General features: G+C 31.9%; 1 protein-coding gene across 1 annotated transcript in view; it reads right to left on the reverse strand.

The window, feature by feature from the left end:
* Positions 1-498: 498 nt before the first annotated feature.
* Positions 499-16,760, reverse strand: part of LOC123531566 (parathyroid hormone/parathyroid hormone-related peptide receptor-like) — a 111,894-nt gene continuing 95,632 nt past the window's right edge. Inside the window, exons 4-10 of the mRNA XM_053517988.1 lie at positions 14,741-14,868; positions 10,951-11,045; positions 10,435-10,603; positions 9,037-9,193; positions 7,224-7,284; positions 3,898-3,968; positions 499-581 (exon numbers count right to left, since the gene is read on the reverse strand). Of these exons, the coding sequence (XP_053373963.1) occupies positions 499-581; positions 3,898-3,968; positions 7,224-7,284; positions 9,037-9,193; positions 10,435-10,603; positions 10,951-11,045; positions 14,741-14,868 (764 nt within the window). The remainder of the gene's footprint in view (positions 582-3,897; positions 3,969-7,223; positions 7,285-9,036; positions 9,194-10,434; positions 10,604-10,950; positions 11,046-14,740; positions 14,869-16,760) is intronic.

The raw sequence follows: 16,760 nt of genomic DNA on the forward strand, positions 1-16,760 counted from the left end.
TTAAATCCAAAGCCAAGCCCGTGAACAAGAAAAATTTTTGTCATGTAATCGCTGTTTTTATTATTGTTTAACGGAAAATTTTACCCCCAAAATTTAAACAAACAATTTTTTAAAAAAGTATCAAAGTTCCACTAGAAAACTAACCCCACTTGCGGGTGTTTCCTTTAACATTGCGGGGGATTTTTCATCCAAAAATAACACTCGAAAATGTTTATGAAGAACACAAAATTTTTTTCGAAAAAAAAAAGTTTGATAATGCTTTAAAGCGAAATTTACCCCCTAAAAAAATAAAATTTATTTTTATTTAACCCTCGACAATTGTAGACTTTTAGAATTATTTTTTCAAATATGTAGAACTATTACACAGTAATTTTTTGCATTTGTTCTTATTCCTTGTCATTACATCGTTTTACCCCCACGCGTACATTCCCCTGAATATGTAAAATCAATGACCGTACTTTTAGAGAATGACGGTTTCTGTCTTTGAGAAAGGGTTTCTCAGACGAGGCTAAATATGGTCCTGGAAGGATCGAGGCTTGCCCAGCTCCCTTCCCGGATCATATCTAGCCAGTCTAAAAATCCTTTTTCAAAAGACAGAACCTTTTATTTATTTTTTCAGCCATAATATTTAAAAACTCTATCGTTTCCCTTTGACAAAAAGTACAAAAAAATAGGGGGGGACCAATTTTGCTGTTTTTTCCGACTTTTTTTTTTATTTATTTTTTTTTTTCAAAATGCGCCATCTTTTTTTTTTAGAAAACTGCTAAAAGACATTTTTACGGATTATTTTTTTAAAAACCCCTCTTAAAAAGGGTTTGTGGACCATGTCACTAACTTTAATGTTAGTGATGCCTACCATATTTGCAATTTCCACAAAAAACGTTTTTATAACGGAAAAAAGTCAAAAAACGGGAAAAAGACTCACGCAAAGGTTTGTTTAGGATTTTGCTTTCGCCTTACATCAGGGGAAAATTTTCCTCTGGGAAAGGACGTTTTTGGAATAAAATCAACGGTAGATGAAACGGTACGCCTATTTTTTCTGCAGCGGCGATATGGCGTGTTTATTTAACACCCAAACGTTTGCCCTTTGGGGAGATGGGTATCCGTTACAACGAACTTCGGAAAATTTCACATGGCAACAAATTGAAAAATTCTTTTGTGTTCACAGAACATAGATGTCGGTTACAAAAAACAAGGGTTAGCATTTGTTTTTTGTTCCCCCCCTTTTTTAATTTTTGGGGTTTTTAAAAACCTACTTATGTCGTATGAAGGCTAAAAACTTTTTTAAAACAAAAAGGACACAACTGATGTCCCTTTGGGTTTAAACATAGGTTTAAATAATCAAATGTTTCAAGTCACTGACCTGAAAGCCTGCTTTTCTCAGACAGGGTTATCAGGGAGTTGTTATGTAGGCATGGGAAAATTTTTGTAATCCCCAACATGTCCAAAATTTTGTTAAATTTTGGAAAAATTTTCTATCTCAGTTACCGCAACTGGAAATCTAAAATTTTTTGGGCCCTTTTTTCTCAAAAAAAGGGTTTAAAAAAAGCTACAGTCACCCATTTATGAATAATTGCATATAATTGCCTTATACGGGCAGCCTTTGATTGATTTGCAATCTGTTTATCAAATAATTGATAATTGTGATGAAAATAATATTTCTGAACATCGATTACAGAATACAATAAAAGTGATTCCCTTGCGACGCTTGAATATCGAAAAACAGTTTATCGTTGAATACACAAACGACAAAAATTATCAAATAAAAAATATTCTAACAGTTGTGCAACTGAATAAAGGTTCTCGTTTATAAAAATTAAGTCAAAAAAAAAAAAAATTTTTTGGGAAAGTCGTTTTAAAAAGCACTTTTTCCAAAACAGTCTATAAATTTAATTAAAGAATGCATTTAAAATGTATCATGCATAAAAAAATATTGCTTCATCTTGATTTTACCAGCAATAAAGTTTTTCAGAGGGAACTTTTTTTTTGTTACGTTTTTCCCAAAAATAGGAACGTCTTTTTTCATGAATACATGTAGCAGGAAACCCAATAAGGGTTTTTCGCGTACTTTTATTTAAAAAAACGAATGTGAGAGCTCCTGGGTTCGGGGGTCGGGCAAACTTTTATTTTGCCTTTTTTTCAATAATTTGAAAATTTAAAGGACTGTTTTAGATGTCCTATATTTCAGCGACAGTAAAACCCCAATGTTTTTCCCATCAATTTTGAATGTAAATGAAAAATAACCAAACCCCTTTTTGTTTCTGCTCTACATGTCCAATAAGAGTTATATTTCTTTGATTTCTTTGATCGCAAAATGTTCTTTTGTGTGAAAATAATAAATGCTCATTACTATGAACGTTTGGTAGAAATATAATAAATGATCTATCTTTGAGATATACATTCCCATTTTCATGTATTTAAAAGATTTTTAAATTTAATTTCTTTGTTTTTTAAAATATGTACTATATCTACTATTGTTTATATTGACAAAGATTTTACTAAGTCCCTTATGAAACGCTTAAACGTTTAATTTTTCCAAAAAAATTTATAATTTTTGGGATCATGGGTATAATTTATTCCCAAAAGACCCCCAAAACGTGTAAATAAATGTTTGCAAACGAAATTTGATACACTAAGTTGAAATTTAAAAAATGATTAAAACCTTTCAATTTCATATTACATATAATAATTTTATTTTAAAAAAGTGGGTTTTTTGGGATGAATTTGAACATTGATATTCCATTTGTCTATTTTTTTGAAAAGGTTTTGTGGTAAGGTTTTTTTATATAGAACTTTAAGACAGCAAGAAGTTTAAATCACTTTTTGGAGATATATTAGACTTGAAATGTAAAATTCACGAAGGCACTGGGATTCTATTTTTTTTATTTTGTAAGAAAGACTTTATTTAAAAATGTTCACTGGTTTTAAAACACTGAAAAACCCCGATTTACACTTTTGAAAGTAAGAAACTAACTTATCCGTCATGAATACCCCAAATTAAAAAAAGCCCGGAACGTCAGGAAACGGAATCAAAAGGGGACACTAGATGTTTTTAGCACGCAGTTAATTTGAAAGGTTTTTTTTTAACCTCGTTCAGCTCTTTAATTTTTCAAAGGATGAAGTGTTGATTTTAAAGGGTCTTTTGACAATGAAAAATCAGATTTAGAGCAAAAGGAACATTTATTAGCTCCTTTTCTAAAGGATATTTTAATTTTTGGGGGGAAAATGAGGTTTTTCTGAAATAATAACAGGGTGAAAAAAGGACAACAACACTGAAACTTTTGAATTGCCTCCAAAATGATCACCCCAGACTGCGGGAACTTTTTTTGACTAGGGGTTTTTATAAAACGAATCTTTATCGAGGGATAAAAATTTTCTAGGTGTCGGTACAAAATTTTTCGTTTTCCCCCAAAGATGCAAAGTAAAATATAAAAAATAATTATATTGTGAAAACTGTTTTTTTTTGTTTTTTTGGGTTTTTAAAGCCGTTTTTCAAAATATTTTAGTCATGTAACGGCGGGGAGTTAACCTAACCCGTGTTCCTGGGTTCTGAACCCGTACAACCTTTTTTCCGCAATAACGCCAAATTCCCCCATAATCAGAGGGGGAGGACAAGTTTTCAACACAATGTCTATTACCAAAAAGTCACGGATAACATACGCCCCGCCCGAGGATCGAACTCACGACCCCGCGATCCGTAGACCGACGCTCTACCTACTGAGCTAAGCGGGCGGGCTTCGATGAAAACTGTAGTAGTGAAGCAAATGTCTAACATTTTTTTTTCCTAAATGCTTTAAAGTTCAAATACATTACCTAAGGTGAAAGTGTAAAATACTGAAGGTTAGTATTACAAATAGCTATATCTAAACAAATTAAGGCGATGTAAGTAAGACAAACGTACTATTATTGTTAAAATGATTGGACTTCTAATGATCCATATGTATCCCAAGTCATCTGTGTTCCAGCACCTGGAAGTAAAAACAAAAACAAGTGAAAAATTCACAAAAACCAGGCTTTTAAGCTTTGTATTTTGGGCAATGTTCCGGTAATATACATATTTTACTATATCCAATCATGTTATTCGGACGTACAGATACCACAAACATAGATGACTTAGGACATTCCTGACTCAAGTCATTAGTTTGACCTTGACACTGTGGCATCTAATTGACTCTACTTAGTACAAAAGAGTCAGGCCGAGAACAAATATGAACTGCGGCCAGATCAAAAAACTATGCCGATTAATTAAATTATTCTGTAAATACAATCAAAAGTCAGTTTTTCAAATAAGCTTACTATAGATCAAATTTGGTGCTTGATAAAGTTATAAAATGGAGCACCCTCACAGTGAGAAACTCTATTCTTAGTAATTGTTACCTTTACGTTGACACCATGACATTAATGACTCTTCTTTCGCACTAAATAGTAGGACTTGGACATGAATTCGAACCGCAACAAAATGGTATAACAGACCAACGCTCTAGTCAATTGCGCTACAGTGGAACTTTCAAAGTATGCAGATAAACTAAGTTATCTTATTTAAAGCAAAAGCGGAACATAGGTTTCTATTTTAGTTACAGTGACGTTGACCTTGACCCAAGTGCTTCCAAATACATTTCCAACCTTTGTGTTTGATAAAAGATATTTACACACCAAGTTTGTTGACAAATGGTGTACTTAAACTAAAGATATTGAAAGAAAATCATTTGTCATTTAGTAACAGTGACTCCAAATACAATCTACAAAATTATATATTTCATATAAGCTTGCTAGACAGCAAGTTTGGTGACAGAAACAAATCCTAACTAAAGTTATAAACCGTAAGCCACCGTTTTAATGATCGCAGTAAAATCTGTTTTTAGAAACTATGGCCTTGACCACATGGCATCAAAATGACTATTTTATCACAAACGTATTAGGCGCGGACATGTCTTGGAACTGCGACCCATTCATTTCACATCGCAAAAGTTAAGCTATGGAGGCCTAGTTTAATTTGAATACATCAATTTCAAGCTAAATGTATTGACAAGAAAGGGTTTATAATTATTCTACTTTTAGTAACTGTGAGTTTAACCTTGATCCTAGTGACCTCATATGCAATCCCAAACGCTGACTCATTGCTACTTAATATATACAAAGTTTCATTGCAAACAGTTAGTCCTAACTAAAGCTATTTAGCGGAAACCAACTGTTGTCGCCGCCCGCATGCCCTACAACATTCACCAAATTCTAATAGCTAGGTTTTTTTTTAAATTTGATTTTAAAAAATCTAGAATAATTATTATTGTTAACGAAATTATTAACGAAAATACGACAATATCCAAATTGCAAGTAAGGACCGAGGCGTTAAAGTAGTACGAAATTTCTTTATCAGTTACAAACATTTTCCAGTTAAACATCTGTTTCATTTTTTACTGGATGACAATCCAGCATAGCAAAATTTTCTATTTAGTACACATATAGTCTAATTTTACTTCTATTTCGACCCAATTCAGATCTAAGTATTTGTGTAAACGGGATAAATTATAAATTTCGAAAAAGATGATGTATATCTATCTTTTATCTAAACGCTTTAAAGGTGGTCAATCACATTTAATCAACATTTAATGACATTTTTTACTTTTTGTATATTCTGGTAGAGAATTATTTAAGGAACAAAAAGACCGATTACATAGAGTTAGATTCCTATTTGAAATGTATATTTTATTATTTCTATAAAATTTTGTAATTACTCCCCTTTAATATGAAAGTATATAAAAAGCTGGGTATTTCTTTTTATTTCGATACAATATCTAGTTTTACATTTGCATTTGATAGACATATCAACTATTGAACAATCTGACCCAAAATGCAAGTTTTAAAGCTGTGTGTAGCTTCTTAATCCATTTATTTCCAATTTATCTTGGTTGCGCAACCAAGATAGGCAAAGGGAGGTAATAATAATTTTTCAAACTTGCGTTTCTAATGAATTCCATCTAAATACATAATTTTTAATGCAAATATTTACAAATATATTACAATATGTCTAATATTTATACATTTCCTTAGGCAAAGTATGTTTATCAAATTTATACTTATGATAAAATAACTCTATCTTGGTTGGGCAACCAGGATAGGAAAATGAAATTTTAAAAATACCTCCAGTGAACATCTAATTTGTTTTAAGTGTTAAGTGAACATAAATGAGTGTAAATGACCAGGTACTAAAGTTTCGAACAAATCCGTTACATGGCCAAAATCTGATTATCCACCTTTAATGAACTCCTGCGACACTGATGTTTAATTATTAGTTTGTCTATGTAATTATTTACACAATAAACTGCAAAACGACGAATATAAAAATATCATAATTATGCATAATTATATTCGGAAGAATCTTGTTCTTAGATTATGCTCTTTTACATTTTATGTCACGTGATTTTGGCTATTCATTTTAAATAAGTACACTGATATCGGAAAATTATTTTTCTCGCATGAACACAAGAAGCAGTAGTTTATGTGTCAACGCCAATAATGTAAGACAAAATAATTAAACCAGTTTGTTTTCAAATTAATTTGTTATCGTCTTTCAAAGGCCATTGAATAAATGATACAAAATTGGTAGTCTATCAATTTCTAAAAATTATCTACAACGAGCATATCTAAGCTCTCGTCAGGAATTTTCAATTAAATTTGAATTTTAGGTTTAGTTAAAAAGCAAACCCGACTAAAACTCTTCATAATAAATTGCTTTGTTATGTCCAGGAACCATCAGGGATTATCAATATGTATTCACTACAATATCAAAGGAATACCCGTAGTTGTATTCACTACAATATCAGAGGAATACCTGTAGTAGCATTCAAGATGCTGGTCAAACAGACTGCACAAAATCAAAACTTGTTAGGTAATATATATGAATACTTGAAAAACACAAAAATCTGTCATAGCACAGAAAGAACAGTTAGTTGATTGTGGTCAGATAATAAAACAACTGATGGCTAGATGCTCACTTGTTTGAAAATAAATCACTGTTTTTGTTTCTATTGCCTTTGATTAACTGAATAAAATGCAGCTTTATATCCATGCCGAGAGCATCTATTTTATCCTGTATCCCCTGACAGAATTCTAGATACATTCTTTACAAATCTAGTTTTTACAGACTTTAACCACACACGGTTAATTTTTGAGACTAACGAAAAATCCTAGTACACATTTCATGATGTTACAACGTTGATACTTACAGTGTATTGTCAACGAACACTCGAACGAATATCCAAGGGATAATGTACAAGAATGGCGAAACTGAAAACGATAACTGTGATGTAAAATATTGCAATATCATGATTTATTAACATACTGAAAAAGAATGTTAACACGTAAGCAAAAGTGTTCTGAACAGTGTAAATTGATTTGTTTCTACGGAGCTGCTAGATGTATTTAATTCCAATAAGCACTTTTGTTTACATCGTGTCTTAAAATTAAATTTTGGTCAATAAATTTATACAAGTTAGAACTACATAGATCAGTTCAAAATAGGTCTTGAAATACCTGAGCATTCTTATAACGTCGGTATATTTCTTAAGTAATCAATAGACGACTTATAATTGTTACATTAATTAAACTGTTATGTTTAAAGCAACTACATGTATAAGGGTCGCGGAATAAGTTTCATATTTCCTACAAAACACGCAAATGTCGTCAAATACATATTTGATAGTGATAATGATCGCTGCACACAGGTGTACTGAATTAAACCATTTTAACTGCGGATATTATAATGTCAAAATTACTCAACAAAGTATTTACTTGTAAGTAATGAGTTTCTTTTACAAAACATAGGGTTGCCCGAGACTTCCTTATGCGTGTCAGTATACTGTTAACGCAGATATACATGTATTAGCGGATCAAAACTGTAGCGCTCATACGACATATGTCATGATTTTAGACTTGTTTGCGCAAATAAAGATGCAGCACTGCAATTCCAGGCAACTTCCCGCGCTTTTATTGTACAAAAATTAACGGATTTTATTCAACTTCCGTTATTACCTGTGGTAAAAATATAATTGTCATGGTGTTTGAAAGTATTTTAAAGTGTTCACCATGATCAATATAATATTATATTGAATAAGTCCGCCAGTTATATGTATGACCACACACTAATCCAGTAGTAGCATAGCAAGCTATTTTCATAAACATTGACTTGCATCTATATAATACTGCATATTGTTCAAGCTGTTAATAATGAATGCCTCAGCAATGATTCGATGGTATGCAACAAACAATTACTCTCGAAGTAATCCGTAATCTCTGTCACATTACGGAAATTACCGTTTCATTTAATGGAGGATTGTCGTAAAATTTTAGATCATTTCTATTTTTGTTGAAATATGACTTGTTTGAGACAGTTTAGTAAGGCAGCATGTCTTCTTACTTTGCTTTATTAAATGTCGAAGATCAAATTACATTGTGTAACTGTTATTGTTAGACCATAAGGTACTAGTTGTATTAATTACAGAAGTCAATTTAGACCCTAACAAATTTTCGATTCCCAGTTATTTACGCTCAAAGTTTTACCAGAATAGCAACAGAGTGTTCGCTTATTGTTTTTGTCAACCATTATCTGTATTAGTGTTTATTTACATTAATATGACCTTTCGGCAAAGGTTGCATACATATTTATTTGACTTAAACTAGTATGTTAACATCGTATACCGCATGTGATTACAGGAAAAGGGGTTAATGTAAACGTAGATGTATTAACGGATGTCTAATTTTAGCGCTTTTAGCGCACTGTCATATGTGCGCTAATTATTAAGATCACAAGAAGAAGCCATATTGTGATGAAATCTCAAAATTGTTGAACATTTAGTCAGATATCTGTAAACAAATATAACAAGAAGTAATATGTCGGTCATTTATAATTCGAATGTTAATATATTGCCTAACAAAAATTAATAGACATATGATATATCTTACTTATGTTATAAATGATAGTAGACGAAAGTGATAATGATCTCTTGTGGCTTAAAATTTAGAAAATGAAAATATACTTACGCCAGCCTATCACAACGTACATTCGTATACCGGTACGCTCCGTAAATAATGTTTTGTATACAAGCATGTGGAGGTAAAGACCTTCCATAAATATCCACATCATACTGGCCGCTACAGCGTACATAAATACAGCTACAATCAGTTTACATTCCCAATGCTGCAACACGAAGAGGTAAATTAGATGAATAATTTTAGGAACAAGAGACATATATACTAAAAAGAAGGATCTAATTACTACAGATGTACATGTATATAACAAAGTCTGGCCATTTGAATTGCACTCGGATCATCTCTGAAAAATGATAAAAGCCTTTTGAAAATTCAACGTTATTTTATGTTTTACGCGGTGTAGAAAATGCTCATGAAAAATCAATCACAATATATATCATAATCATCACAACGTTTCCTTATCATCTAAATATTTAAACCATAAAGGGGTCTCTTTTATCTCCCCTGTTGCTGTTTTATTAAACCTTTATTATTATTTGTATCACTTGAGACTCCCATGCTCGATATAAAAAGGACTGCTATATTTAGTGTTTATTTTGAACGTCCATCTAGGAACTCAGTACGTTTTGTACTTTTCACCTAAATTGATCAAAACTTTGTAACAGTAACTTATTAAAAGATACATTTGATACTTTAACTGCTTCATGTCCTTTCGTAAACTAATAACGAAAACTCTTTATTTCTTTTGCAATATATATATATATATATATATATATATATATATATATATATATAGGCGCTTTGCCGTAATTGGTCTGGTGTATATATATATATATATATATATATATATATATATATATATATATATGCTAGTCAAAAGTATTTTTTATAATATGTTATTGCAAATAAGCACTTTTTCTAAGCTATAACGGGCGGCTGGTTACAATAGTTCGACAAGTAGCAAGAGAAATTCAAAGTTGTGCATTATAGCATTCATTTATAGATACATAAATATGTTCGCGCATTACAATACAACCACTTGGACTTCATGAAATAACCTTTTATGCTGTTACAAAAATGTTATTTTGCGACAATCTTGTTGGAATAATTGCCGATGTGCAATGTTTAGATTAGTTTGCTTCAACCATACAAGTAAAACGACAACAGAGTATTTAATTTAAATAGCAATGCTGAAAAAGACACCATTTACCTTTTATTTTAATCAATTTATACATGATAGAATTGCGATGTTGGGATTTCATTTTTGTACATAAAACCACAATCTAATCGCACCTTTTTCTTAAATATAGAAAATGTTTTTTGAAAAACATTATATTTATTGATTTAATAAACATAAATCTCTTTTCAATGAACATTGTTTTAATTATAGTTTCAGAAACTTAATATATATTTATGAAATGGAAACTGTAACTAGAGTGTGTGACGTACCAAACCCTCTTCACTAAACACCCATTTGTCATGTGAAACTTTTATGACATCTTTCTGTAAGCCAAGCCCCGCAACAAACAGAACATCTTTCAGTAAGGACACAACAGCCCTGATGATGAATGCTATAAATAGGTTGATATGGAGGCTATTGCTCTTGCAATGTAGTCTCCTGAAAGAAAGAATCTGTTTTAAAATAGATTTAGGGGTGAATTACACGCATTTTTGTACTTTCTAGTCACATTTTACGAAACAGACACCTTCAAAAAGAGTTCCGTTTAAAAACTGATTATAGTATTATGTACGATACCATACGGCTCTAAGCTTGAAACATTCTTAAGACCTAATGTTTGAATAATTGCTTCGACCGAAAAATTGTGTACAAAAATAACACATGTACAATTAAGTACATTTAATAATAAAGCAGCATTTCATTTAATTCAAGAAAGCAAAACTATGAATAGTGTTTAATAATTCATACAGCCAGCTACTCTTTCATCCATCTTTAAAGGCACCTACCTGGATAGACACATAATAAGCACGGCTATCACCAGGGATACAAGAGATATACCGTATCCAATATTTGACATCAATTCTATTCTTGTCAGATCATGCTGAAACCGACAGAAACAGGATGATACATATTTTGTCTAAGGAAGAAACAGGCTGGATATTGTTCAGACAATTCAAGTTTATAGCTATTTCAAGAAAGAATTCTACAACTGAATAAACTTAGAGACGTTCGTTATCGTCATTGGGCAATATGTGCGTGCACTCGTGAGAACGTCGTACATGTATTATATCAAATTAAACTTGGTGGTAACACTTACACACATTACTTCTAGCAGTCTGATTGCAAGACATTTAGCTCCCATGAAATAAATTTTAACTACCCAAGGGAATTCGGAAATGTAAAATTACATGTATTCTTGTTGAAATATCATTGTCTCCTTTAATTCAATAGATAAAGAATGTTAAATATGTTTCTTCGTTTTGTTTTTTCTAAGATAAATCAACAGAATCAACTGATCCAAATATGAAATAACCGTGTCATTTTACTTTATATAATTATTTAGATATATTGTTATGCGCATTATGAGAATACGGACAGTTCTAGAATTTTCTTGCGCATTTTAAGAATTCCAATAATGTCCGGCAATGTTGGAATTTTGAAAACGTGCAGGTCAATTCTATAATAGTCGGTGCGCATTTTAAGTATTTGGACAAAGTGAAAATCGACTCTGATAAAGTAAGATGTGATACTTGTGTTAATAAGACATTTCGACAGTATCTTGGTTTCTAAACTTTCTAATTAACATTTTGGTGGAAGAGTTTGATGATGATTTTCTGAACTATAACGTTGGTATTTCTAAGTTAATTTCGAATAAATCAAATAGATAGGAAAAGGCCAAAGCTGTTGCACAATATAGCGGTATAAGCAGATGCTTAATATTATGTTGATGGAGTTTCTGCACGTATGCGTTCGCATACAATTACTGGAATCGGAACCTTTCTAATTGCATAGGACACTTGTTATATAGTGTACACTGGTAGTAAGTAATAAGCAAATTCGATGAATTGGTATCCCCCGCCGAAAGGGTCTGTGGTGAGGAACGGCAAAAAAATACATCTGGCAAAAAGTTAAGAATGTTACAAAGAAGCAAATAATTTCATTAGTTAAAATCAAATTATTATAATAACAGAAAACGAATGCTTTTTTGGGGGGTGTGGGGGGGGGGGGGGGGGGGGGGGGGGGGGGGGGGGTACAAAACTTTACATGTTGATTATAAATATTGATGGAAAATTCAAAATGAAAAAAAAAAAGAAAAAAAAAAGTGGGGGAGGGGGAAATGCATGATCAGGGTGGTGAGCATGACTGGGTGGAGGAGTGAGGTGAGAGAATTGTACAACTTTGCATGTTGATAAATGAGGTTTGAAAAAAAAAGAAATGGACAAAAAACATTGAGGAGGGGAGAGAGTTGGGGAGGGGGTGCGACCAAGGCAAGGTGGCGACCAGGTGTGGGTACACAACTTCACATGTTTATAATAAATGTTCATGGAAAAGAATGAAAGAAGTTTAATGAAATTCTTCCAATTGGTTGGTTTGTTATGTACAAATCTGTGGATTTTTAAACAACTAAAGGGCAATAACTCTATGGAAAATTGAACAATCAAAAAAGAAAATGACGGGCATCATATAAATATGTTGGTTCATATTTATTTCAAGTTTCATGAAATTCTACAAACTTGTAACTGAGAAATGGCTGCAGACATGTATTTTTCATTAAATCAAGGGCAATAACTCTAAGGGAAATTGACCAATCCAAAAAAAAACTTGACGGGCATCTTTGCAGTATGTTGGCTCGTGTTTATTTCATGTTTGATGAAATTCTATCTGCTAGTTACTGAGAAATGGCTGCGGACGGACATTTTTCATTAAATCAAGGGCAATAACTCTAAGGGAAATTGACCAATAAAAAAAATCTTGACGGGCATCATCGCAGTATGTTGGTTCATGTTTATTTCAAGTTGTATGAAATTCTACCAGATAGTTACTGAGAAATGGCTGCGGACGGACGGACGGACGGACGGACAACGCCATTTCAATACCCCCTCCCGATTTCATCGGCGGGGGATAATAAGAAGCATGCGAAGGTTATTTGACAGAGAAATACGCATAAAATGTATTATCTTTTATTTAAGCTCATTCGAATACTCTGGTGTGTCATAATACCAACCCTTAAAGGTGGTCAATCACATTCGAGCAACATTTTATGACATTTTTTAGTTTTCATATGTTCTGTTAGAGATCTGTTTAAAAAAACAAAAAAGACACATTAAATACATCCTGATAGGAAATGTATATTTTATCGCTCTTTATGTAATTTTGTAATTACGCCCCCTTAATATAAAAGTATTTAAAACGTGGACTTTTTCTTTTGATTTCAATATAATTTCTAACTTTACATTTTGCATTCGGTACATATATCTGACAACTTTAATACAAGAGAGCTTGTATTCATATTATTCCTTATGCATAATGTGTAAATTTAATCTATGCTTATGCTAACATAACGCTATATTGTTTGGGCAACCAGTATAGGAAAATCAAGTTTTAAAAGTACTTCTAGTGAAAATCAGACGTGTATTAAGAACTCCTCGATATACATAAATAAGTGTAACTAAATATCTAAAATGTCTTATTATAGTTTCAAAATGGTGTCTTATCCTTTTCACATAACACAACGGGAGTTTTTCAGCCAAACTAAGTACCCAAATCCCAAAGGTTTTTCAGTTTAAGCGGCGCGGTGTGATCAACATTAGCCGTCTTACGTCTTATTATGTATATCTTCCACGCAGTATGAGAATATGGACCGTTCTAGAATTGTCCTGTGCATTTTACGAATTCCAATAATGTCCGGCAATTCTAGACTTGTACCAGACGATTCTAGACACCATTTTGAAACTATAATATGACATCTTGGGTTCGTTTCAAACGCTTTTCGCTCACCAGAGCACTTTGGTTGAAAAGAAAATGTGTAGGAATTTTTAACATTGTGGAATTAAATCAATTAAGCCTTACAGTAAGACACAACGTTGCATACCTGAAAACTGGAAATCCAATTAACTTGGTCAGATATCTATATTCACGGATTCTGTTACATATTAGATTATAATATTTTGATCTAAAATATACATTTTGGAAGGTCTTTCGATGAATTCACATTGCCTAAAGTATATAAAAAATACAAAACGGACATTTACATTCTGAAACAAGGGGACAGCTATGACTAAGTATTTCAGGAATTGTGACTCCATGGTTGTACACGAGTGTCCAATTGCAACATGTTTTACATTCCAAAAGAAGGCAAACTGTTAGGTTTATTATATTTAAGTTAAGTCTTAGTTTTTACGTAAAGTCATTTGAAAAAAGTTTTGACTGTAAAGTAAGGCGCAGTTTTCGTTCACATGAAGAAAAGAACAATCACGTCCCGCATAAGGGATAAATATCATATAATATCCAAAATGTATTGTTTGGAGTACAGGTATTCAACAGCGGAAACAATTAATTCAGATGACCTTATTTCTTAAACATATGTAATTACGTCTAACTTATAAAGTCAGATAACTCAAGCGGTTCCATCCTTTACGGGAACTTCAGGCGTGATGCTGTACGGTTGACCTAAGTAAGTGGCTTGGTAACGACATCATTACTAGCGGTTGAGACTTTTTCAAGTTACATCATTTCACATTCAATAAAATAATGAATAAAAATTCTGTTCTTCTTTTATTTTGAATCTGTTTATACCTTGATAGAAGCAAATGCTGGATCTTCCTTGAAGCAATCGGTGTAATTTGTCCAACCTGTCGTAATGTTTGTTTCAGGGTCAGGATGCATCCAAATACCGTCCTCACCACAGTCACGGAAAGCAAGACCTAGATATTATAAAACCTGATATAAAATAAATGGACATCATAGAGTTTAATATCAAAATAATGTACAAACTGACAGAAATATGTTCTGTATTTATTTAAAATGGTTGAAAACTATTGTCGTTATAATAATGTCCGCTATAACAGTATATTATAATTAGACACTTTTTCATATGAAAGGAAAAAGGTAAAGACAGCAGCATAAAACAAAACACTCTACATACTTGAAAAGTACACGACGGAAATATATCAATTAACTTCTGGAATTTTTAAAACTTACGGTTTTGATTTTGTGGGGTCAAAGCGGGACCCTTTAACTGTTTGTTATGACGACATCATATATGTAACATACACGATAATCAGAACGATAGTTTACTTTTATATGGAAATTATTGTTTTTACCACTTTAGACATCAAAACGCATTAACTTTGCCACTGCTGATCGTGGCAGCAAGTTTGACGCGTCTTCTGACTACTTTAACGTGAAAATGTAAGTATACAGTACCAATGTTCAATACTTATCATTGTTACGTTTTGGGAGAACTGATAATTTGAAAGTTTTTCAAGAGATATTACTACAAAATATAGTTAAAATATTCCCAAATTTGTGGTCCAACTGGATCCGAGAATAGAATACCCACTAACGTATCGAAACATTTCAGATCAATTTATTAATTAGAATTACAAATTAAAAATGCTATTATATGATTGTATAAGTACTCTATGTAAATCTGTCCTTTTGTTGGTTGATATTTTGTGATAGTTGTATTTCGCCAGAATATTTGCATTTTACACAACCTTATATAAATTGAACTTCTTGTTCTATTGCTGTGTAAGTCATTTTCATTAACTTTTGTGTCTGTGATTTGAACTGTAGTAACAATTATACTTATTTTCATTTTCATACGTATACATAAAGTAAAAGTTCCATAAGGCTTTAATTTTATGTAAAGATCAAATGAAACGACTGTCCAAATATATGTTATACATAATATATTATTAGAAAAGCAGTACTTTCATTACTGCACTTGAAATTGTGAAGTTAGGGTCATAAAGGAAAATGATAAAAACAATTGGTTCAATTAAACTTTCTACTATATTAATCAACGTTCAAACGTTTGACATATATTAGAGAAAGCAACTATCAAGCAATTATCAAAAATAGGATTTAACGAGAAATCAATATACTTCAGGTTCATAACAAAAATGTGGCAGCCACCTTATAAACAGAGGCATTATGAAGTTCTAAATAAAATGCTTGAATCTTAAATGAAATGTACACAATTTTTGTTTCCGACAATAGCACAATAATTATTCATAAATATACTTGACAATGTACACACTTTTCCAATGGAGACTCATCGTGTATGCCTCAGTTTGTTAATAATGAAAAGCATGTCAGCAGCTAAGCATTACCACATAAGACGGGAGTTGTACTACCTTATTACAAATGTGGTATTATCTTCTCACGGAGTTTCAACTTCTATGACAGCTTTTATAAAATCAAGGGCAAGAAGTCAGGACAACTTAACATCGTTTTGAAGCGATAATGATTATTTTCACAACTTATATTGCATTATTATGTATATGAGTAAAAACCAATATAGTTACAAAATTAGACCCCATCAAAGTAATAATTGTTTTTATCATTCAAACATCTATTTTATCCAATGACAAGCGAAGAATTTTCAAAAAATAACCACCTTATTTTCATAATATTTCATAACGGATAACAAGAGGGCCATGATGGCCGCACAAATTTCTTTGCTAAAGCTTCAAAAACAAAAACAAATAGGTGAGTAGATCATTGTCAAGATAAATATAGAAATCTCTTAAAAATATACAGGTGGTCCAAATTTCTTTGCTGTAGCTTCAAAAACAAGTAAATATGCCAG

The sequence above is a fragment of the Mercenaria mercenaria genome, chromosome 11 (genome assembly GCF_021730395.1).
Source record: "Mercenaria mercenaria strain notata chromosome 11, MADL_Memer_1, whole genome shotgun sequence".
NCBI lineage: Eukaryota > Metazoa > Mollusca > Bivalvia > Venerida > Veneridae > Mercenaria > Mercenaria mercenaria.